A 23,696-nucleotide genomic window follows, 5' to 3' on the forward strand; every position below is an offset into this window, starting at 1 on the left:
GGGACCTGTCAGAGGGATTATCAATACGGTGGTGCCTATGGCTTGAAGCGACTCATACTTAGGAAAATATTTCTTCTGGTACAGTCTCATATAGAAAATCCAGAATCCGTCCATTGTAAAACACTCATTTAAAAAGGGGAAACAGGAGCCCAGCCAGAACTTGCTAGTATTGCGTGTTTTGAGTGTATATCCAGCACACAGGGTTTTGCAGTCAGTTCACAGCTGTTCATTCACCTCTTAACAGGGAGTTTCTTTTCTCCCTATTTGTGATGATTATATTTTTGGATCCTTGATCTTTCTATTCTTAAAGAAAAACTACAGCTGATTTGTTTCAATTTGCAGCTGCATTCAGCTGAGCAGCTTCATATTATGTTCAGATAAATATCAGGAGGATCCAGGGATATTACTTGGGATGAATGAGACTTTAAGATGGATGTGACTTAATTACTTCAGGGGAAAAGGAGGGGTCTAATTATCTCCCATCACCAACTTACTTTGTATTATAGAATTTACTCTATTGATCATTTTAATAAAATTCAAAGACTTATTAAACTCATTTGGGGGGAGAATCATTGAAATGCAATGAAGATTAATTATAGAGTATAATGTTCTGTTAATTGAGTTTTTAAATAGTTTTTTGATTAACAGGGATATTATCTTTCCATTTGGGATGGTGCTTCATATGCTACCAGGATACCAAAATGATTCTTTTTAAAAATATTCCCATGTTATTCTGTTTCTTTTTGTTCTTGCTGTTAAACTAACATTATACGTTGAAACCCCCTGAAGTCAAATGGGTTAATAAAAACAAAATTAATGGCAGTCAATTGGAATTACAGCGTAAATTAGAAAATTAAGATGAATGATAAGATTGTGCTTAAAAGCTGTTGGAAGTGATGATGAACTGCAGATAGAATCTCTGCCAGGAGAGGGAAAAGAAAACACCATTAGTCAGAATAAAGACCACATGTTCCTAGGGTGCTCTCACCTAAAAGGCTTCATGGCACAGGATAAATGGGATGCCAGCATGTGATAAAGCCAAGGGAATGTGGCAGTAGGAGAATTTAGATTGGATTCTCAGTCAATCATAAATGTCAGTTCTATTCACGGCGGTGGAAGGAGGAAGTCAAAACTGACATTTGAGTAAATTATAGATGTGATTTACTTCAATCTGGGGGTGTTCTTGTGACTATTTTTGTAATCTGTGCAATCTGTCTCATTCAAAGTTCAGATGAAACAGTTAGCTCATATGTAACTTTGAATCGCTTATTACCATATATCTCATTATAGTACTTGCTGGATTTCCTGCTTGAATTATATCCCATCGATGGACAAAAAACAACTCATTTAACCTGACATGCATTATATTCAAGGTTTTTTAAAGTTCATGCACAAATGAGCACTGTTTGTTCTCTAAACATTGGTGTCCAGATACTGCACAAGCATTGCTGTAAATGATTATTCTAGTGGCTGCTAGAATTATTCAGTGAGTGGGTAGATACAACTCTTGTGAATATTATTCTCTCTCTCTCTCTCTCTCTCTCTCTTTTGGTAAGAGGACAATTGGATTCAGTGCAGGAATTGCTGAGCAAAAATGGCCTGTGTTGGCTCGGAAGTCAAAATAGATTCTTTTAATGATATTTTCTGACTGTAACTCTCTGTGATTTGCTACTTAGCACTGGGTGTTTGTAGTAATAGGAATATAAGTTTTTTTTAAAAAAACAAATTAACCAGTAAGGACAATATAAGGAAATGTGGTACATCCACAGAATTTATCACACTTTCAATTTTGTGAGCATTTGAACTAATTTAATTTGGAAATCATACCAGAAAGTACTTAGGCTGTATGGCTGTTATCCAAGGGAAAACTCCCAGCTCTGAGGTCCTCAGTCAATTAACTTTTCTGCTAGAGAGATAGATGGATCAGCAGGGAAATAAAGCTCTGTGGGGGTTGGGTCAACTGGGGGGGAAGATCTAAAATCTGATGTTAAACTTAATCTCAGGGCAGTGTCAAAACCCTCTGTCCTCTTGTGGCTAGCATCCATAGTAGAGTTTCTAGTGGCAGGTATAAAATAAATCCCAAACTCCACATGCTGATCCATGTGACCCTAGGCTGTAATCTCTGCAGCTGAGCCCTGGGAAATCACTTGTCAAATAATTTGTCCATTAATCAGATTGTTTTAGTTTGACAATCTTCTTAAGCTTGTAATAAACCATTGGCAGTTGCCTAATTCAGGGATGTCCAGCTGAAGGCCTGTGACCTGAGGGGTTAGTTTTCAGCCCCCTGGATCTCCAACAGGTTTGCACTCTTCCCCAGTGCTCAGGCTGCAGAAACAGCAGCTGGAGGCACTGAGCAACCCCTCCCTCTAGTTTTGCTTCCTGCTCCGCCCCATGTGAAGGGCTGGAGCAGTGCTGAACAGCCCCCAGTGCCAGGGAAATCCATGGCATGATGTGTTGGTGCTGGTGCGGTGCAGTGCAGCAGGGGAGCCTGCATCCAAGGAGCCAAAGATGGAGTTGGGGCCCCTGCGCCCAGTGCAGTGGAGTTAGAGGGCACCTACAGGCTTAGGGTAGCAGGGGAGTACCTAGAAGCCCACACCAATGTAGGCCTGGCACCATGTATCCTCACAGTGCAGCCCCTGGCCATTGAACTGGGAAGCCCTGGTCTAGCTCCATAAGGAAACCAAATGTTCATGTAAAAAATACTTAAGTGTTTATATGCAGCATGATATGATCCTTTCTTCTTTTAAAGATGATGTTTTACATGTTAAAGCTCTTTCAAATAAGCCAAAGATCTGGAAATAGGCTTTTTACATTTAAACCAATTTTTGTGACATCAATATTTCTATCAGAAATCCTCTTTAGGAAACCTGTTCAGTCAGGCATAACTGTATCCTCTTCTCATTTGCTCTATCAGATAAAACTGTGAAGCTATGGAAAGTTAGTGAGCGAGATAAAAGACCAGAGGGCTATAATCTTAAAGATGAAGATGGCCGTCTCCGAGACCCCTCCATGATTACAACACTACGGGTGAGTTGAACCAAACGTCCAAGGATCAAGGACTCTTTCCCTTCACGAACATGAGCAGAAAACTGTCATTGTCATTGCTTGTGGATGGTAGCATCTGTGGCTTTATGGGGTCCTCTAATGGCTTTATGGGGTTCCTGCCTCGTGGAGCCTATGGCTGAAGAGGTTAGAAGGGAGAAGAAAAATAATGGTCCACAGGACAACAGTGTTGTTCAACTTTGAAGCAGCTAGGGGCCACATGTAGTCCCAGCATGCGCATCAGGCTGCACACCATGCAGGCTACACAGTGTGGGGTCAGCTCCCCTGGGAACTCCCTTACTGTGTGGACTGTGCTTGGCGGCATGTGGCCTCCTCACTCTACTCTGCCCCACACTACATGGGGTGCCGAGGTGGTGCACACCCCTGAGCCTTGCTCTGCCATGCAACAGCAGGAGAGGTAGCTGCCAGGGCCTGCAGGCCTCATGTTGGCCCCTCATGGACCACCAGTTGGACAGCTCTGGGCTAAGTAAGTTGGCCAAGGTAATGACTGGCAATAAACACATAAATCTGTATTTGCCATTTCTACAACAGCAATGGTTTTGTTCATGCTTGAGTAGGGGCAACACGTTGGGGGTGCACACGCACCCCCTGAGTGTGGCAATGCACCCCCTACAAAAAAGCACCACTGACACTGTTGGCGGTGCCTGCGGGCAGTCGCCATTTGCCACCCCGCTGCTGACACCGCCGGCAGCATCTGCGGGTAGTCGCTGACCCCTGGTTGGTGCTTGCCACCGCCACCCCCACCCCCACCCCACTGCCAACAGCACTGGCGACGTCTACAGGAGCTCCCACTTACCACTGCCACACTCCCACCACCGCTGTGCCCCCATAGTCACCGGGGGCATTTGTCATTCATGTGTTTGGGCCAGCAGTGCCTGCCATGAGGATCTGCCTGTTTCTGGGTGTATAATAGTGCAGCTCTGGGACAGGAGTATGACTGGAGTGAGTTCAATGGAGCTGCAGTAAGATGTAGAATCTGCACAGTCCTCATTTAGTGGCTTCAAAAAAGCCCTTTCCTTCCCACTGTCTGATGGTCCTAGCTTCAGAGCAGCCCAGTCCTATTGCTTAGTACACTCTTTCTTTCCTATGACTGCTGTAAAAGTAGGCCGAACAATGCAGAGCTTCAGGGGCCCAGACCACAGCCCTACCCTTTAATTCATAAAAACCTGTCACACCCCGGACATCCTGTGGTATTCACCGTTTGGTATTCATGCTGGTTTCTAAAACTTGACAAATCTGGCAAGTCTCACAAGCATTATTCATTCATTAAGCTGTGATGAGTAGGTAGAGATCTTTGGCATGACTAATGAATCCAGATGAATTTGACCATAGGACTTGATGCTGCTTGCATAACCTTCAAATGGCCCTGTAGGGAGTAAGTCCTATGGATAATGTACAGGCTGCACAGCAGATATCTATTCTGTGCCCTAGGCAGTGGTGGTGCTCGGTGCAGGGGCAGCAATTGGAGGTTTGTTTCTGTGGGGGTGAATGTCACTTCTCTTTTTTTGCCACCAACATATATCAATCAATCATTTAAATACTGAATTTCAGGGGCAAAAAGTGACCCCCCCACCCCACAGCAACAAATTTTCAGCCACTGTTCCTCTAGTGTGTGCTGTCATTGCTGCTCTGTGCTCCCTACTACTGGAGCCAGAGATGCTGCAGGAAAGGTGCAGGATGTGTGCAGGGGAGATACTGAAAAGGAGGGGGAGGCACCCTCCTAGCTCCATGCCAGAACCCCACCTTAGGCAGTGCCTACAAGTCCTGCTCTGCTCACCCATCCAATATTGTGCTACTGTTTCCCAGTTCAAGGAGTGCCCTTCTCTGCCACAGCTCATGTGTCATCTTACTGCTGAGTTTATCTGGTATGCCCTTGCTTTCCAGCCTGGTGGGAAAGGAGTTAATAAGTATTTATTTGCCTTCATGGTGATCTCAAGCCTAACTTTGGCTTTTGGAACATAAGTATGTTCTGTAAATGAGTTTTTCTTCCAACCTAAGAAGATTAAAATTGGCTTCCCAAATCAAATGTAAACACCTAAGGCTACGTTTTCCATTTACTACATAGGAGATGCACGCACAAAATCCATTAAACTAGTCCTCTTCACACCCACGGGAACACCGCTCTTCTTTTGGAGTGCTCCAGGGAAACCCCTAGAAGACGAGGCATATCTGATACTATGAGGACTGTGATATCTACTAGGCATTGCTTGAAGCGGTAGTTGACTTCACCTGGCCTGTTACTGTGCCAATAAATTTTGTCTTCCTAGTGGGGGAGGCAGTTCTGTCGGGGGATATCAGTTTCTGGTCTTTCATTTGCATATTAAGAGCTGCTTCAGCCCTCTAGGCACAGCCTGGCATGGGGAGGGGACACACTGGGGGTGCTTCTCAGCTAATTCCATCAGAATCCTTCCAAGGACTCCTGTGGAGTGCACGCTGCAGCTCAGTCAGCCTTTCAATAGATACTGAGCTTATTCTCCCATATACTTGGCTGTTTCTGTTGGGTGAACAGTTTGGGTAAAAGGCCAGTGGCTTTGCCATTATTCTACCCTGCTTGGCCACTCTTGTGGAGAAGACAGGGTATATTTGCACTGTAGAGACCAACTAAATCAGACCTGCATATGGTTTCATAAGCAGCAGGTGTACTTCATTGGATGGATCTGATCATCCGATGCTGTTTACAAAACCTTATGCTATGCTCTGATGGTTAATCTGTAAACGTGCAAATCTCCCCTACCCTCTGCCTGACCTGAAATAACATGGCTAACTCCCTTTCTCCGCTCTTGTGGAGGCCAGCACTACAGGTAACACAGGGTGCTTACAAATGTGGAAAAAAACCCAAAACAGCACTTTATGGGAAGAGGAATCACATCAGTTTGACCCAGCCCCCTGGCATATGTATAGCTTGTGTGCTTCAGCAGGGTTTTTTGGCACTTTTATCTAATACCTGATTCAATCAGCTATTAGATAAAGTGCCAAAAAGCCCCACTGAAGTGTGCAAGCTGTACAGATGCTGGGTGAGCCAGGTCAAACTGACGCGATTCCTCTTCTGGGCATGTGCTGCACTTGGTGCAGGGGTGTGGAAAGTAAAGCGCTGTGGGCTTTTGTGGGGGGGTTTCCACGTCTGCAAACACCCACAGGCATGGAGCAGTGCCGCTCCCTTTGAACCAAATAATGACTGGCTCCTGATGAAGGATAGGAGGGAGGGGGAGAAATTCCAGACTGCTTCCACTCCAGACATATCCCCACAGGGCCAGTTACCAATTAGCCTTGTAAGTGAACTTGAAGCAAGCTTTTCTGTTTAAACATTGAATAAGACCACATTTGCCTTAGCTTGGTATCAGGGAAATTTTAAAAGAAAATAATTGTTCTAACCTATAAGCTTAGAAACTGCAACTATGCAGTGATTTTGTCATGATATTCATCAGCGTAGAGGAGCCTGTAATTTATTAACACACTGTCAGAATTTGCATCTTGAGCGGTTGGGTTTTTTAAATATTATTTGTTGCTATGATTACCTCTAACTCACTTTTATAGCTTCCAGTTTCATCACAGATCAGGCCACTGAGAACCCCAGACAGCTAATTAATCCTTGCTTCTACACTGAGTTGCCTCTGCTTGCTGGTAGGCATCTTTTTTTTTTCCAGAGCAAGAAAACATTTTATTTCATGTATGTATTTATCGGTTGTCATGTTTAAAGCAGCCTTTTCCACCTGATATGCTGTTACCAAGGAAGCTCATTGGAATAATTCTTCCAGGATCTGAATGGCTGGGTCTATAGGATACCATAAGCATGCTGAGCTAGGAAGACAGCTATTTTTTTTCTTATTTAAAAAAAAGAAAAGGAAGTAATATTAACGGGTGTTACTCAACTTATTGCTTTTCTCTACCTAAATGCATCAGAAAAGCCAGGACTTAGTGTGGAAAAGGCAGGGTCACAGCACAAAGGCACAGAGCTGGTGTCTTTATTTCATCTAGATCTGCAAAAGAGATATCTGCGTGGAGCTTTTCCATATGGCAGCTGTGTCTGCTCGTGCCTGAGCTACACTGATGCAGCTCCTCTGCTCTAACCTCCAGTTGCCCAGAGGTGACAGTCTGCCATGAGGGCTTTCTCAGCAACTGCAACTAATTGTATGAGTGGCCTAAATAAACTATGAAGAGAACAACTCGCACTGTACTTTTCTACCACAGACAGTTGTTCATTTCATCCTTTTTATAAGGAGGTGGCATTTTAACGAGATTAGGCGCGTGTAGATGAAACGGGGGCAGTAAATTGAAGCAGTCGGTTTTTAAACCCCCATGTCATGCACACACCTCGCACTTACCTGCCTCTCCGGTGGCAGGGGCGGGGAGGGGAAGCTGCCGGCGGGCAGAGCAGTCCCTGAGCTGCGGGGGTGGGGAGGGAAATGTTGGTGCTTCCCTCGGCGGCAGCGGTCCCCCCTAGGAGGCACCCAGCTTGGGCGGTCCTAGGGGGCACCACAGCCGTGGAGGAAAGCACCAGGCCCCCACACAGCTCATGCAGGCAGTCAGGCTTCGAGGTGGGGAGGAAAAAAATCAGGCTCATCACTTTTCTTGGGTAGAGCCTGCTTTCCCAGGCTGCTACCAGGCTGCCTGCAGGGCTTCCTGCAGAGCCACAGAGCTGCATGCAGCCCGGTGCTTCACTCCGCAGCTGTAGGGGCGGCAAACTAAGTTTGCTGCACCCCAAGTCATTTAAGGTGCATTACGCCACCAAATTTCCTACAGCAGCTGGAATTAATGCACAATGCACCGCCAAGACGTGCAAACACAACATCATTAAACTGGTGCAAAAGCATTTAGCCTACTTTAAAGTGTCATGCACACATGCCCCTTGTTTTGTCTACACACGGCCATTGAGATTATTTAGAGAGTGGAAAACTCCTTTTTGCCTAATGTCACATTTCAATGCTATGAGTTTGGAAACTGGACTTGAATCTTACTGGGTTTGCTTCTGCTACAGATAGGCTGTGAAAAGGGAATTAGGGGGCAATAAAGAAATCTAGTGAGGAAAATGGAAGAGCAAAGAGGAATACAGAAGAAAGGAGACGGAGAATTCTGCTAGCAGAGGCTGCATCTACACATGTGCTTTACTGTGGAGAGAGTAAAGTGTTACCATCTACATGTGCGACGGTATTTGGCTGCAGTAAACTAATTTATACTGCAGTAAGATAGTATCATCAGGGACAGTACTATCTTACTCTGGAATGATTAAGCACACGTGTAGATCCTGACCGTGGGCACAAATTGCACCTGGTCTGCCCAGCCAGCAGCAGGCAGTCTGCTGTCTTCTGCCTAGCCACATGGCTCCGTGCTTTCAGCACCCTTGTACCCCAGCCAGCCCCTCTGCTGCCCAACACCACCACCCAGAGTTGAATCCCTGTGCCACCTGCCAGCCCAGGGCCTGCTCCTTGCCAGCTCTAATTGCTGCTGGCCCAGGTGCACATGTAGATACTGCATCCAGGAGTAGATTACTCTGGCTCAAACTACTCCAGAGTTTATTGCATCACATTAATTGCACATGTAGACACACTGAAAGGGACTAATTTACACCGGTATAATTTTTATCTTGATATATAGCTAAATAATAAAGCCTGATTTCCCTTTGCCAAGTAACCTTGCTTTTTAATAAAACAAAAGAGAAAATATGGAGAGAATATGGATTAAATTTACAGTAACAAAAAAAGTGTTGTGACTAGATTTGAATTGATACTGCAAGCCAAAAGCGTTTACAATATTAATGTTCTTATGAATAGAGGTGGGTGGACTTTTTTTGAGGATAAGTAAATTTGCCAAAAATGCAGTTTCAGTGGACACCCAAAGCTCTCCACAAATTTGAACTTGGCAAATAGTTTTGGCTGGAGAAAAATATGAAGGAAAAAATGTTGAAAATACCCATACATTTCACTTCAATTAAATTCCAAGTGAATTCTTCTGGAAATCCCAAAATTCAACTACAGGGCATTTTCAAAATGAAACTTCTTCATTTTGAAACAGCTGATTTTAATTTGAAAATAAGCCAAAAAATTAAAAAATGCATAATAATGAAATAATCCAAATTTAGATAGATTTTGTTTTGCATCAAATTAAATATTACATATTGTCCCAAAATATTTCCCATTGTCCCCAAATTAAACTCTACATTTTTTTTCATTTTGCTGAAAAATCAGAATAAACTGTTTTCACGTTACCATGTAAGGATAGTTTTCTTTCTAATTTCTTGTTATAGCTACCAAACTGAAAATGTCCATTGCTCACCCCTTCCTATTAATTAGCTCCCTAGATTCAGCCCTTCATACAAGGAGGGATATTTATGTATGAACTCAGTGTCTGCGTGTGAGTCCAGAAGTATTTGGAACCGAGCTCCAGTAGTCAACAAAGTAGTGTAGGTGACTTAGTGTAATAGTGACTTAGTGTCTCACACATCTTATTTGGTTCCCACTTTTCTTGACTGAGGATCAAATCTTAGAAAAATCAAGAAACCAGATTTTGATTAAGAGGCATGTCATGTGGAGGTTTGGGGTAGAGTGACTTTAAACCATGGTGGACAGGCAGAAGGCTACTTTCTAGTAGTAGGGGAAGTGAAAATCGTATCTTTGTTCTGATACCAGGTTCCTAGAAGGAAAAATCCCAAGACACTGGAATCCCACAGCCTACTGTTTTCCAGATCAATACCTCACATACACAAAAAACAATTGCAATGTCCTTGCGTAGAGCTGCCTGCCACCAGCAGCTATGCTGTGATCATCAGACTGATGATGGACCACTCACTGGAGGAACAAACGATGCAGAGCTCCATTAGCTAGCTTATATGTTAGTCTTCCTTGCAATTTGTTGATACTGCTGAGGGTAAATAAACCATTATTTTGTCCATCCTTAGCCTTTGATTACAAACAGTGGGTTAATGGAAACAGTCAAGCTAGCTATGTGTTTATTTTACTATAACTGAAGTGTTGTGCAGACATCCCACTCCATTAGGGTTAACTTTGATTTCTTCACACCTGCTCTCTGCTCTGTGATGTGCAAACACTGTGGGCTGCTATTGATTGACAGTCAAATGAATACTGGCATGTGATCAGTGTAATGATGCCTCAGAGGGATATGTATACTATATGATCATAAAAATAAATAATAATAAAGCTTATCTTTACTATTGATTGCTGTCATTATCTGATGGGATTTAACTGAATCCTGGGGTTCTAGTATGTGATCACATGGCCTTGCTCTGCACAAAAGATCAACTTAAACTCTTTTTTAAAGCATTCAAGTTGTATCCCATCTTTCTGCCTCTGCGCCCAACAGAAGTTAAAACAGGCCTCAGGTGTCAAAGTTGCATAGACTCCCATTAGCCTGCGAGCCAGCTAAAAACCATTGCATTTAGCCATAAGACTAACGTTAGTGCAGCGCATTTTAGTACATGCCCCAAGAGTGAATTAAATCGCATTCTCCTGTTCTGTGGAGAAGAGGAGAGCCAGGCTTTTCCCTGCCCTTGGATAGCTGAGCCACCATGGGCTCATGCCTTTCAACGCACAGAGGTCATCCTTCCTGTCAGTATTACAATCTGTCACAAAAAAAAATCTTTCAAAATGAGCAATGCCTCACCTTTTCCCAGTGAATAGGAAATATGTGCAACACGGGAAGAGCAGTACTTGGAGTTGTATGCATTCCCCAGATACTGTAGCAAGCCCTAGTTTCCTCTTCTACGACCTTTCTCTTTTCTTAACCTTCCTTTAACTGCCATTAAAATTATCTGGAGGCTTGAGATCTGTGAAGGTCAGATGGGAATGGGGGAAGGGGAGCAGTGCGGGGCTGGGATTTTTCATGCTTTTGAAGTCACTGTTTCATCACTGTCAAACCTGAAACCCTGGCTGACCCAAGTGGATTTTCTCTGGATAGCAAATTTATGTCAGATGGCTTCTTTTCTCTTCTTTTTTTGAGTTCTTGTGAACCACTTGCATCATGTGTCAGGCAGAGGAAAGCAGGGGCTTCAGAAAAGTTGGCTGTGAACAATCTGTCTTTGGCTTTAAACAAGCTCTCTGCTGGTCACTATAGAGTGCTTGTTGTTTTATCTGTCCCACGTTAAGCTGTAGTACGCAACCTTTCCTTCTGTTTCCATTTCCTTCTGTATATCACATCTGGGTGTATTTAGACGTGGATCAATTGCTAGATGTTAGTTGCGTCCCATCTTAAACTCACCAAAGTGAGCCACGATCCCTGCAGCACTAAAGTACAGTCCTGAGGAAGGTAGTAGATACCAAATCTGAAGAGGTCAGCTGACCCGTCTTGGACTGTACTGCCTCTGGCAGTTTCAAAAGCTTGATGTTTGTGAGCAAAGCAAGACGGAACTAATATGCACCTCACTAAGAAATAAACCACTGCGGGGGAAATGCCTTCTGGTTAGCTGCTGGTTACTTTATGCCCTGATGTCTCATTATAGATAACCCTTGTCATGTTTATTTCTAAGTGCTATAATTATGAATGATACTCTTTTTAATATATATACTCTTTTGCTTTATTTTCTGAATGCTGCCAGGCTGCTTGGTTGAAAGCCCCCCCAGACCCTCCTGGAGAAACGCCACCCCCTACATCCTCATATCCCCCCATACCCTTTTACAAATCCCACACACACACTCCACATCCACCCCCACCACACACAATATACAAGAGTAAGACTTGATTTCAAGCTACTATGCAATCACCTCTATATACAAATGCACGTAAATCAGGACAAAAATATGTTTTGAAATAAAATTAAAATGTTTTAGTAGATGTTTGATATTTTTAGTATATGATTTGGGGTTTTATCTGGCTCCAAGATGGCAAACCCCCATCCCAAAAGGAGCACTTCTGGGGGCAGTGGGGGGTGAGGTGGGGAGAGACTTCCAGTGGTAAAGGTCAGGGGCTATAAGGTGGGACTTTTGATCCCAAGATGGTGACTGGGGGGGGAATCTGTCGAATGGCGGGGCCACCCTTGTGGCCCTCCACCTCGCCAAAAGTCATTAAGTGGCCCTCCAGCCAAAATTATTGCCCACTCCTGTTTTAGGGACTTGCCATTTGGGGTAAATGTCTTTTCACATACGCATGTTCTCACCATTTTCAGGTAACCCATATGTGTCATGTCACACTTAGGGATGGAGATGGGTGAACAAGCAGCTATATTGTTTTTCCTGTAAAAAGGCATGTTGAGGCTTCAGTGAATCATTCATTTTATTTTGGCTTTTCTCTAAACCCTTGCACCTCAGCCTTCATTTGGTTGTCCGTGGGTTTTCTATCTGTCTGTAGCACTCTGGCATCATACCCATCTGGTGGTTTTGGGTATTCCTAAAACTATAGAGGCAGGTTTTGTAATAAGTTGCTACAATTCCCTGATTTCTACAGCAAGCATTCCCATGGGAGCTTATAGCTCCTACTTTATGGCTCCTTGAAGAGTTAAAACAGCATATAAGTGCTCAGCATTATGGTTATTACAATCTATTGAAGATAATGTCATCAGTCCCTAAAGGCAGAAGACTGGGGAGCCTTCAACCAAGCACCACTTTGAGCTGATGTTCCAATGATTATATGTAGACAGATATTTATGTAGATTTAACCCATTTAGTGCTGCCTAGTATAAGAGGGCTGTGAAGTAGCACTGTCAAATGGCGCTTCAAAATACAGCTAAATTCCACTGCAGCAGAGATCAGCAAAAAAAAAGGGGGGGTTTAAAACATGGATAACTTGATAACTCTCTTTCCCATTCCCCATAAAGCTTTTGGTGTATTTGTGAAGCATGGTGCCTGAGGAACTGTGGGTGCAGTTGCAGGTTTTCCAATCCCTATCATGTCCAAGAAACATGCGTCTGTGCTCAGGCTCTCAAATAGATTATGATTTTAAAAAGGAGTTTTGTGTAGTTAGCTAAACCTCCTTGTTCAATAGTTGTAGGCCTTTGGCCATTGAGTTTTGCATAGGGACCTCAGTTAACATCTTAGCAGAGAGCTCTGCACAGTGCCTCTGAATATACATTTGCACCCGTCCTATGGGATGTTTCCAAGCAATAATTAACATAAATAATCACCAGGGCTGAAATATCTTTAAACAGGGGATGTTTGCTTTGATCCCCACATACTGCAAATCAAGTGTCAACAAAGGCACAGATACAAGTATTTTTCTACTTTTAACTATACTTCCTGTTAGAAAGGAGAAGGTAGCAAAAGTCCCCCTGGGGTGCTGTGCTCAGCAAGATGCTTTCGGTTTCCTTTGATGAACAAAACCAGGGGGAAATATCTGGGGCAAAACAGCTTCTAGGCCTAGTTTCATAGTGCAGAAGATCACACTTGGGAAAAAAAAAAAAGAAAAGGCAGCAGGCTGTGTCTCTTATGCTGTCTTAATAGTTCATCTTTAGTTCAAAATACTAGAGATGGTTTTCCCAAACCCTACTGTGGTTTGAGACTTTGTGGGATGTCACAAATATTTTCTTGTGTTTAATTTCACTGATATGGCATGAGTGGTGTCGTAGAAAAACCAATAGTATGCTCTGTTCATTTATCTCACTTTTATCTCTGTATGGATTATGTTATGCTGTCTGTATATATCTTTATGAGTTTGATCATGGTATAGGCAAATGAGTAGGTGAAACTGCTAGGTATCTTTTGCTTTGTGATGCTAGGGCAAGGACAACTGCCACTCCGAATCACACATAGAAAGATCCATTGGTGGGACAGGCACTCAAATTACTGCCTGCTTGTAATGGGAAAAACAACAGCACAAAAGCAAACGCGTCTGATAAAAATGGCCCATTAGCCAGAGGCAAGTCAGCTGTCCTGGGGAGAAACATTTCTGGAGCATTCTGAAAGTCATAAGGAATTGGGACAAAGCTGAAGGGGGCAGAAGGAGGGTTGACCTTGTAGTATTTTAAGGGCTATCTGCAGGGGCTAGGGTCGTTGGATTTTCTCAGGCTTTGAAGGAATCCAGGTTCCCAGCTGTCAGGACTGGCAAGATCAGCAAGAAGACTGATGTTTGCAAATACTGGCAGGTAGGGCTGTGCGAAGCTTCGGTCCCTGATTTGATTTGGCAGAGATTCGGCCCAGTACAGTGTCCGAATCTCTGAACCCAAATCGAATCAGAGGACCCTTTAATATCTCTGAATCGAATTGGAACCCTCCAAATTGATTCAGAGAGACTCAGAAAGATTTGGCGATTTGGACATAGGCATGGCTTTAAATGCTTTTTCTACGTACCTCAAGGTAGCAGGCGGCTCGTGATCACTGCGATGCTGGGGTGCATGGAGTGTCCCACAGAAGCACAGCAGGTTCCCCAGCACGCTTGGTAGCAGATCCGGAAGTGGACCAAAAGCACTTCTGGTCCGCTTCCAGGTCTGCCAGGGAGTGGGCAGGGGCCCCCCGCATTCCCCCTCGGCTCGGCAACTGGTGCCTCCTGGGCCTGGGGGGGCACCCAAGGTCCCCCTGTGGTTGATCGCTGAGCTGGGGAGACATGAGGAGGCCCCCCCAGTGCACTCCCTGGCAGACCCAGAAGTGGACTGGAAGTACTTCAGCTCCACTTCCGGGCTTACCGCCGAGCATGTGGAGGGCCCCCCCTGCACTCCTGTGGGATGCTCCATGCACCCCAGCACCGCAGCGATCACAAGCCATACCTGCTACCTCAAGGTATGCAGAAATAACTTTTAAAGCTGTGTCTATGTCCAAATCGCTGATTCTCCGAATCGGCATCGAATCTTTAGATTCAGATTTGGCCGAATCGAATCAGGGACAGCGATCCAAATCAACTAATGGAATCACTGTCCCTGATTTGGGCCAAATCCAAATCGAATAGGGCCCATTTTACACACCCCTACTGGAAGGTCTCTCTGAAGGGCTAGGTGATACTCAGATGAGGGGGTAAGAAACTTAACTAGAATTTTTGTTGCTCCAAATTTAAGGTCATTTTTTTCTTGTATAATTCCTTTTTATTCTAAATAATTGAGCCTTTTGTTGTCTGGTCTGTTTACTGATTTCCTGTGGGAAAGAGTGATCTCTAAGCAAGTGAGATTTCAGGCTATCCTGTTACATGTATGGAAAGGGGGACCTAACATTTCTCTCAAAACCCAAGGGGAGGCCACCTAGATTTGGCAGAGACTCCCTGATGCAGCTCTGAAGGGCAGTAGAGCTGAGGCTTGCAGGGGTAAGGAGTTATCCCAGGGAAGAACTTGGTCTGTTCCTTGGAGCAAGCAGTAGAAGAATGGGGAGAAACTCAGGGCATGGGCGGTACCCTGGGGATGGGTTTGACAATGGTGTCTTGCTAGTTAACCCTTATGGTTGCTGTTTTCTATCTGAATTCTAGTAAGATGGCTGTTTAGGAGGACTGTATGTTCATATACAAAATGTGGGTATACCTCTCAAAAGGGATAACTGTTTCTAAATGTAATGAAAGTCCAGGTACTTGACCCTGCATCTATACCAGTAAGCCCCTCCTGCCACACAAAATGCTAAGACTTCCATGAGGCAACATACGGAAAGAAGGATAAATGTGTGGGATGAAGGCAGAAGTGAAATATCACAAGCAGATGAAAAGAGTAAGTGGAAGTGGTCAGTTCCTATTCAAACACAGCGATGAAATTGGTTAGGTAACATTATTCAACACACTTTTTCCCCCTATTCAGACAGCTTCACATCTAATTGCTGGGAGAAGGGTATTGTACTGATGGTGGGATAAGGAGCCATAAACGGATGATGTTTCAAAGGAGGAAATATTTTGAAACATGGTGCGACAGAGAATTGAATGCAGCTAAAGAGCCCCTCAAGGATTTAGTCAAAATCCTATCATTTGCCTGCTTTTAAGTGGTATGGTTTAAAACTGTATTCTACGGCCACAGTCCTGCAGTGGCTCCTGGGATGGCAAAGATGGGACCCAATAGTTGTTTTATTTTTTGTTTTTGTTTTTTTTTAACCTTCAGTTTCTCTAATTCCTCAATTTAAGATTCTTGTAGTTCAGTGTCAGACTCAAGTTTGTCTGATTTGCACAATGCTTATTTGGCGAGATGCTGGAAACTTTTGCCCAAACATGTATGTTTGGATTAGACCTGGAATGCAGCAAGTAGCAGATTGTTCTCATATTGCACCAGCTTGTTAGTGCAGAACAAAGAAACAGGCAAGGTCCCTGCCTCCAGGAACTTTCAGTTTAATTTGGATTGACACGGTACATGGCTGAAGATTAGAAGCAAGGAAGAGAAGAGAGAATTGGAAGAGATGAGGGAGGGAGTCAAAGTGCAACTTGAGAAAAGAGGTCTCCCTGTGAATGAGAAGAGGCATGCTGAATTAATCATTGTGGGCAGTTTAGAAAAGGGCACACATCTGAAAAAGGGAGCAGAGGACACAAAGAGCATTAAGCATATTGAGAGAGTATGGAGAAGAGCATCTGACTGCAAGTGGAGGAATGTGTGACATGTAAAAACAGAAGCCATGGAGAGGCTCCGAAACCATCTTCCTTAGCTTAGTCTAAGCAAGAAGGTTTGCAGTGGAAATGTTCAAAATGATTCATGACAGTAGTTTATCTGTAGCTGGATGGAAAATGGAAAATTGTAATGAAGAAAATCACTTGAGTACTCAAAATTTCTGATTTTGAACATTTTCAATCAGTTCTATAGCTGGTCAAAAATAGGATGAATTTTTTTTCTGGAAAGATGGTCTAACTTTTCATTGCAAACTCAAAATTGACCCATTCTATGTTGATATGGGTTCAGATGGAAGCTGAGGTAGTACAATTGGAGTCACTTACAACTAATCCCCTAAAGGAGTAGGACAAAACTGAATTTCCTTTTCACTTTTGGGCCATAAAACACTGTCCTTACTATCAACTTGTGTAAGGAATGATGTTGAATTATCATGAAACTGTGATGATGATATTCTTAGCTATTTTAGCAGTGGGTCATTTCCAATGGAAGTGCCAAATCAGGTATGTTAGGACTGGAAAGCTCCTTCTAGATAATTTGCCACAATACCTATAGTCAAGCAAGATGGCTCAGTAACTCTCAGCTTGAACACTTGATGACTGTTCCAGAAGTGTCTCACTAAGCAGACTTTCCCATTGTTATCAATAACATCACATTTATAGGCCTCCGCCTGGCCAGCAAACAATGGTCACCTTAGTTCAGCAGTTATATACAACCGCTTTGTTATTACCTGGGTACTACTTGTAAGAATTATCTGTCGCCAGGTGAGATCTGTTTTCAAATGGTATCCAGAAAATGGAAATGGGATATTGGCCTGTTTTTACCTCAGCCTTGCATGAATGAGAACACACTCCTAAAAAAATGAAGCCTGAAGGAGGGCCTGAAGGAGGTACAGGGCCTGAAGGAGGAAAAATAGCAACCCCGCGAGAGAAAGATGAGATGGAAAGAAAGGGGTGAAGTGGAGTTGTGGTGCAATGTTAGCTGCCCTGCAGATCTTCAAAAGGAGACAGGATGCACACCTTGCTGGGGTTATTTGACCCCAGCAGTAGGACTGTGTAAAGCTTCAGTAGCCAATTCAATTCAGAGGAGATTTGGCTCAGTTCAGTGGCCGAATCTCCGAATTGAATCAGAAGACCAATTAAAAGCTCCGAATTGAATTGGAAGCCTCCAGATTGATTTGGAAAAGATTTGGCGCCGCTTCAGAGATTCGGCCATAGACTAAACAAGCAGCAGTCCTCACCATGCTGGACACAGCTGCTTCCGGCTGGCAAATCTGTTGGGGTTGGGGGAGGGGGAGGGAGGGATTGGGGCTGGGACTGGGACAAGCTGCCCAGGAGGGGCATGGGACTCAGAGAGGAGGGTGGGGGGATGCAGGATGCGGATGCGGCAGTGCTGGGAGCGGGGGCTCTGCCCTGCTGCCACTTGCCCAGCCGGAGCAGGGTGGGGGCGAAGCAGGCATGGCTCCCTCCAGGCAGAAGGAGGCAAGCAACAGCAGGGCATAACCCCCGCTTCTGCACCTGCATCCTGTGCCCCCCCCCACCTGAGCAAGTGGTGGCAGTGCCCGCATCCTGCACTCCTCCACCCCAGCTGAGGCACTGTTGCTGCTTGCCCAACCAGGGCAGGGGTGCATGGGATGCGGGTGCTGCTGCTGCTTGCCCAGCCATGGCAGGAGCAAGTGGGCTGCCACTGCTTGCCCAGCAGCAGCTGGGGGGGGGGGGTGAGGCGTGGGTTGCCACTGCTTGCCTAGCCATGGTGGGAGCAGGGGGGCACGTGCTGCCACCTTGTGCCAAGCCATGGTGGGGGGGAGTGTGGGATGTAGGCGTGACAGCACTGGGAGCGGGGGCTATGCCCTGCTGCCACTTGCCCCCTTCTGCCCGGAGCGAGCCGCACCTGCATCACGCTCCCTTCCCCCCCTGCCCTGACTGGGCAAGAGGCAGCAGGTCATAGCCCCTGCTCCCAGTGCTGCCGCACCCACATCCTGCAACCCCCGCCCCCCTCCCCGAGTCCCGTGCCTTCCCTCCCCGGCTGGGCAGCTTGTCCCAGCCCCAGCCCCAATCCCTTCCTCCCACATACCCCTTCCCTCCCCCTCTGCCCACCACAACAGACTTACCAGCTGGAGGCAGCTGTGTCAGCTGCCTGTTCAGTCTATGGCTGAATCTCTCAAGTGGCACCGAATCTTCAGATCCAATTCGTCCAGATCAAATCTGGACAGTGATTTGAATCTCCAAATTGAATCACTGTCCCTCTAAATCAGCCAAATCTGAAGCAAATACTTGCCACTTCACACGGGCCTCCCCAGCAGTCTTTCCTGCCCAGAGCAGGGGGGTTGGATCCGATGATCTCATGAGGTCCCTTCCAGCCCTAAACTTCTGTGAAATTTGTTTTGGGAGACTTAGATGTGTATAAGCCCAATAAAGTGATCTATAGAGGACATGGATCTTTGTAATCCACTGAGCCAACAGGTGAATATTCTTGAACAGATGTCTGAGCTGCCACAGGGGTGCACCGTGGAAGTTCAGGGTCATCCTAAGTGGATAGCGAGTATTTTTAATTAATGAAGTAAATGGAGTCCTGTAAGCTTCAGAAGCATAGCCCTCACCCTTGCGTCACTGTATGCTGCTTGTAGGAGCCGGCCTTGATTGAACATGCAGAGTATCAAGACGTTCTGTCTCTGAGGTGAACGTTAGTGTCATTTATTGAATTGTTTGGAGGGTCATGGAAGCTGACAGCTTGCCATTACACAAAGGGAAAGATAAGCTTCCGATTAGTTTCTGAGCCTTGGAGAAACCCAAGATGCAGTACACATGTCAAAAAGGCTCGCAACATATAAATCATTGCCTCAATTTTCTGTGTGATACTAAAAAAAAGGCATTTCTGAGGTTGGCTACCAGTGTGGAACCTTATTAAAAAGTCTTCAGTTCCCCTTTAAAACAGGATTTTGTCCATTACTGAGGCAGAGAGGAATAGAGCCTACTGTCCTGAGGGAAGACAGAGATGAATGTCCATTGGTACAATTCCTCAGTCGTTTTGTTTCCCTGGCCTTTACTAACAGCCGAAGTTGGATATTAATGGCTTACCTAACAGCAGAAGCATCATTGCATCAAACAAAGGGACATGCTGATTATGGAGCGTTTCCTATGCCTATGAAGTGTCTTGACAAATTGTGGGGTGGAATTGGTTCTGATTTTTTTGCCATGCCAAGATTTTCTTAATGTAAATTATACCTCCATACAAGGAATGAAGTGAAGTCGTAGGAAAATCTGGTATAGAGCATACAAATTAGGATGCATATTACAGGATATATTTATAATGTCCTTACTCGCAATGAGTAATAGTTTACCTTGTGTTAAGTCTCATTGACTTTAGTGGGATTATGTATAAACCAAAGTACAACTAAATCTGAGTAAGAGCATCACACTTTAGCGCCTCCCTTTCCTTTTTCATGTCCTTGTGACAAAGTATTTAGAGTTGGAAATGGAATTGTTGGAAGTTGACTGGCTGCTCCATGAGTGCTTCTGCTGTGGCCTCAAACCTGCAACCTTTGGGCTGTCAATCATGCACCTTAGCCTGCACTGCCACAAGTTAGCTCTATATTGTTTTAAATATTGTGGGCCAAGTTTTACTCTGACTTTTTTCTGGGAATGCCACCTGAAGAGTAACATGGAGCTGACTCGCTTGACTTCGAGTCTAACAGGAAGGTTCCTAAAATAGGGATATTTTCTAAAAAGAATCTCTGTAACCACATTTTTTGCAGTCCATGCTAATAAAAAGTGCCCATAACACAACCGTGAGTTCCCACCCAACTCACAACTCTCATTGTATTCTCCAGCCAAGGGCACTTCTGCAACAAGCCAGGTGGACAAAGGATGTAAGTAACCTTGTTTCCCTGGCCAGTGCTGCATTTTGTTTTCCTGTTTGAGAAGGAATTTCTTTCTTGTATATAAAATATGCCAGGATGTACCCTTTCTGTTGCTGAAATCCTCAGGGACCCAAGGAAGAAATGAAAAGTATGTTATACAAACACAATGAAAATACAGCTCTGGGTAATCTAAGGAGACATGTGAGATGGGTGAACAAGTAATAGATTTTCTTTGAAATAAAATGGGACTGTAGGCTCCTCTGTCACAATGAGACGGTTATTCCCTTACTAGCATTTCCCTTTCACTTGCATCTTCACTGGAAAGAAAGCCTTGTCTCAATTTTTTGTAACTTTGTTAGCTCTCTCTTGTGCAGCTGAGGCCATCTCTTCCTATTCTTCCCCTAGCAGAAGAAAAAAATTCTGTAGCCTTTTACCTTTCCATAGATATAAATATTGCATTCATCACTCAAGTCCCCATATCCAAGCCAAAGTCTGGCTGAGAGCTAGATGGATTTCCTTTAAAAGCCACACTCAACACAACTCTAGCGGTTCCCTTTACTGAAAGAGACTCCCTTCAGTGCAGAATCTTTGCAGTGCTTTCAGTCTCTTCCTGCTCAGAGAGGTGAAATTCATCCTTGATGCAATTTCATTTATTTAGCGGAATTAAACCAGGAATTCGTTTGGTTTCAGGAATCTAACCCAGCTGGTCCAGACTACATTGCGGTCTCCTTTGTGTGGTGGCCTGAAAAACTGTGAGCAATTGCTTAGAATTTTTTCTTTGGTCCCCTCTGACTCTCCCTGCCTGCTATCACACATGGTTGTAACTACTCCCTTTCCTCCAGCACTGTCCGTTCCCCCCCGTTTCACTGTGCTTGAGACATAAACCTTTCTTCTGTTGCATATTCTGCCCACTGGAATCCAAAATTGGATCCATACCATTGAAAGCAACCTACATATTTTTTGAACCTGTGCTTTTGAATTTGGCCCAGTGTATTTTAAATATAACTGTGGCTGGCCTCTTAAAAGCTGATTGTTCTGGCTATTATTAATAGAATAAGAAAACTGTTGCTCAAGGTCACTGTTTTTCATCTTTGTCCAGGTTGATGACTGACATTTATATCTGATGTCTGTTTGAGATCTGCAATATGTGAAATGAGTGTGGTGATCCTGAACCAGTTCCCAGTGGGCAAATGTCTACACTTACCCATGCAGTCTGCAGGCTCAATAGCAATCTCAGGAGTGAGGCTAAAGAAGGAGGAATAAGTGAGGAATAAATCCCAGCTGCTCCATTGTAGGCAATCCCTTGGCTGGGTGGAGGTTGGCACGAAACAAGCACTGGCTTTATCGGTGCTCTGCTGCTATTGAGTGCGGACAGACATGACAGTTTTCACCCAGTCTGGCCCCAGAAAGCGATCTACAGCCATGATCAAACACAGTTGCACGGCTGCAGACCACTTTAAAAGGGCCTGATCCTCCGGGAGTCTGAGACCTCATTGTATGAGGGTTCAGATGAAGGCACTTCAAAATAGAGCGCCTTCATTTAATTTCTGTCTGTGTGCATTGGGAGCAGTGCTCACCACTTTCTGTGAAGCCCCATGAGTTAGACCAGGGAGCTGCATTTCTGTTTGCAGCCTTTGTGGCTACACTGAGGACTTTGGCCTCTAAGTCTCTCAGCCCATTACATTTCAGGAGCATTAACAAATAAAACTCTAAAAAATACTAATCACAGCAGCTCCCATACACTTGTGTACATTGATGGGGCAATAAGTCCTTCATGACTTCAGTATAAATTGCAGCAGCCATTAGTTTCACTCAAACACATCCAAATATGATAAGTAAATTGCACAAAGTGCCACATGGCTGTGCTTAACATATGTAGTAATGCTCCACCCCTGGGTTGTTGTCATGAAGCTGTCTTTGATTAAGAGCTGCCATCTCACTCTCTTAATCCTAACAAAATCCATCATAAATTCTTTTATACCTCCCTTGTCAAAGCATGCAAATTTCTGGGCTTTTGGGGACAGTTTTATAGAGAATTTGTATTTTATTCCCCTTGCACCATGCACACATCTACGTGCTCTTGAAAAATCAGCAGTTTGCTATAGACAGGGGAAAAGATGCTTCTGATAAAAATTATTATTCTGCTAGCACAATGGCTTTGTCTGTGGTGTCAGATGAGTATTTATTCTACAGTACAGAGGTTTGTATTTTCTTTTCTTTTTTTCTGTATTCTCAAAAAACATTATAATTTGTAATTTGAAACATTTGGCTTTTTAAAAAGAATGAAGTGCTATAAAATGCATGTGGCAGAACTAATCAATTTCAAACAATCAGATCATCATCAAACCACCGTTACAGAAATAAAAAAAAAATCCCAATTTGCATTACTCAAATTGCTATAAAGCAGTTGTATGTGCAATATCTGCATGCTCAGCTGAGCTCAGAATGTACTTCTGGTGGTTTGGGGCTAATGGGGCAGACTTGCTTAAACACCTTTATAGTGTGGAGCAGGACAGTTCGTTAGTCTGCTCTTCACCCCAAGCCAAACCACTGGATTGTGTTTGTGACCTATGAAGTGCACTTGCTTAGACTCGCTTGATTTTTGTCACTTGTCAAGTACTGTCTCTCTCTAAAGAAAAAAGGCCAGGGCCCTGGTTACCTGGTATAATGTGGCCACCGTTTACAACCCTGCTCATGTAATCTGACCATAAAATCAGTTAGCTTAGTGTAACAAGGGTCACTCTGTTTTTGAGGGTAGCAATCAAGTGCTGAGAGCTAGTGAAAAGGAGCTTTTACAATACATACCTTCCCTGCTGCTGACATATCAGGGGTAAAGGGCATGGCTGGAGGGAAGGAGGGAATAGCTAGTATGCTCCAAACTGATCTGCAGCTGTATGTCCAGTTAACTGATCTCTCAGGATTAAAGAGTATCACTTACAACTGAAACAACGAGGTATCGGGGATCCAGGTATCAGGAGGCAGAAGATGTAATTCCATGTATTGGGAGTTTGGCCAGGATGCCAAAACCTCTACTTGTAGCCAGAGAGTTGCAGGGCTGTTTCCTGCGCATTTCTAGAAATGGAATTAAATTTTAAAAATATTTTAATATCTTCCTTCCAGTTTTAATCCTTTATCAACAGCATGCCAGTAATGCTTCAGCTTGCAGAAAGAAGAAAGAGAGGTTATTTTTCCTTCACACCTCTTTTTTTTTTTTTTGCTTTTTCCCTGGTCATGAGCTGGCTTTTTTCTTCTCTGGTGCAAACTCATTATTCATCCATTTAATATTGGTAAACTCCTCCTGAAGTGCTGATGACCAGAGTTGACCTTCCAGATTTTTTT

At 44.2% G+C, this 23,696-nt stretch overlaps 1 protein-coding gene across 3 annotated transcripts in view; it reads left to right on the top strand.

Annotated features, from left to right (window-relative positions):
* Positions 1-23,696, top strand: part of PPP2R2B (protein phosphatase 2 regulatory subunit Bbeta) — a 258,320-nt gene that overhangs the window by 190,982 nt on the left and 43,642 nt on the right. For all 3 annotated transcript variants that reach the window (XM_019478390.2, XM_014597663.3, XM_006265018.4), the window contains one exon: positions 2,915-3,027. In XM_019478390.2, coding sequence (XP_019333935.1) covers positions 2,915-3,027 — 113 coding nt within the window. The remainder of the gene's footprint in view (positions 1-2,914; positions 3,028-23,696) is intronic.

Source organism: Alligator mississippiensis, chromosome 9 (genome assembly GCF_030867095.1).
Source record: "Alligator mississippiensis isolate rAllMis1 chromosome 9, rAllMis1, whole genome shotgun sequence".
Taxonomy (NCBI): Eukaryota; Metazoa; Chordata; order Crocodylia; family Alligatoridae; genus Alligator; species Alligator mississippiensis.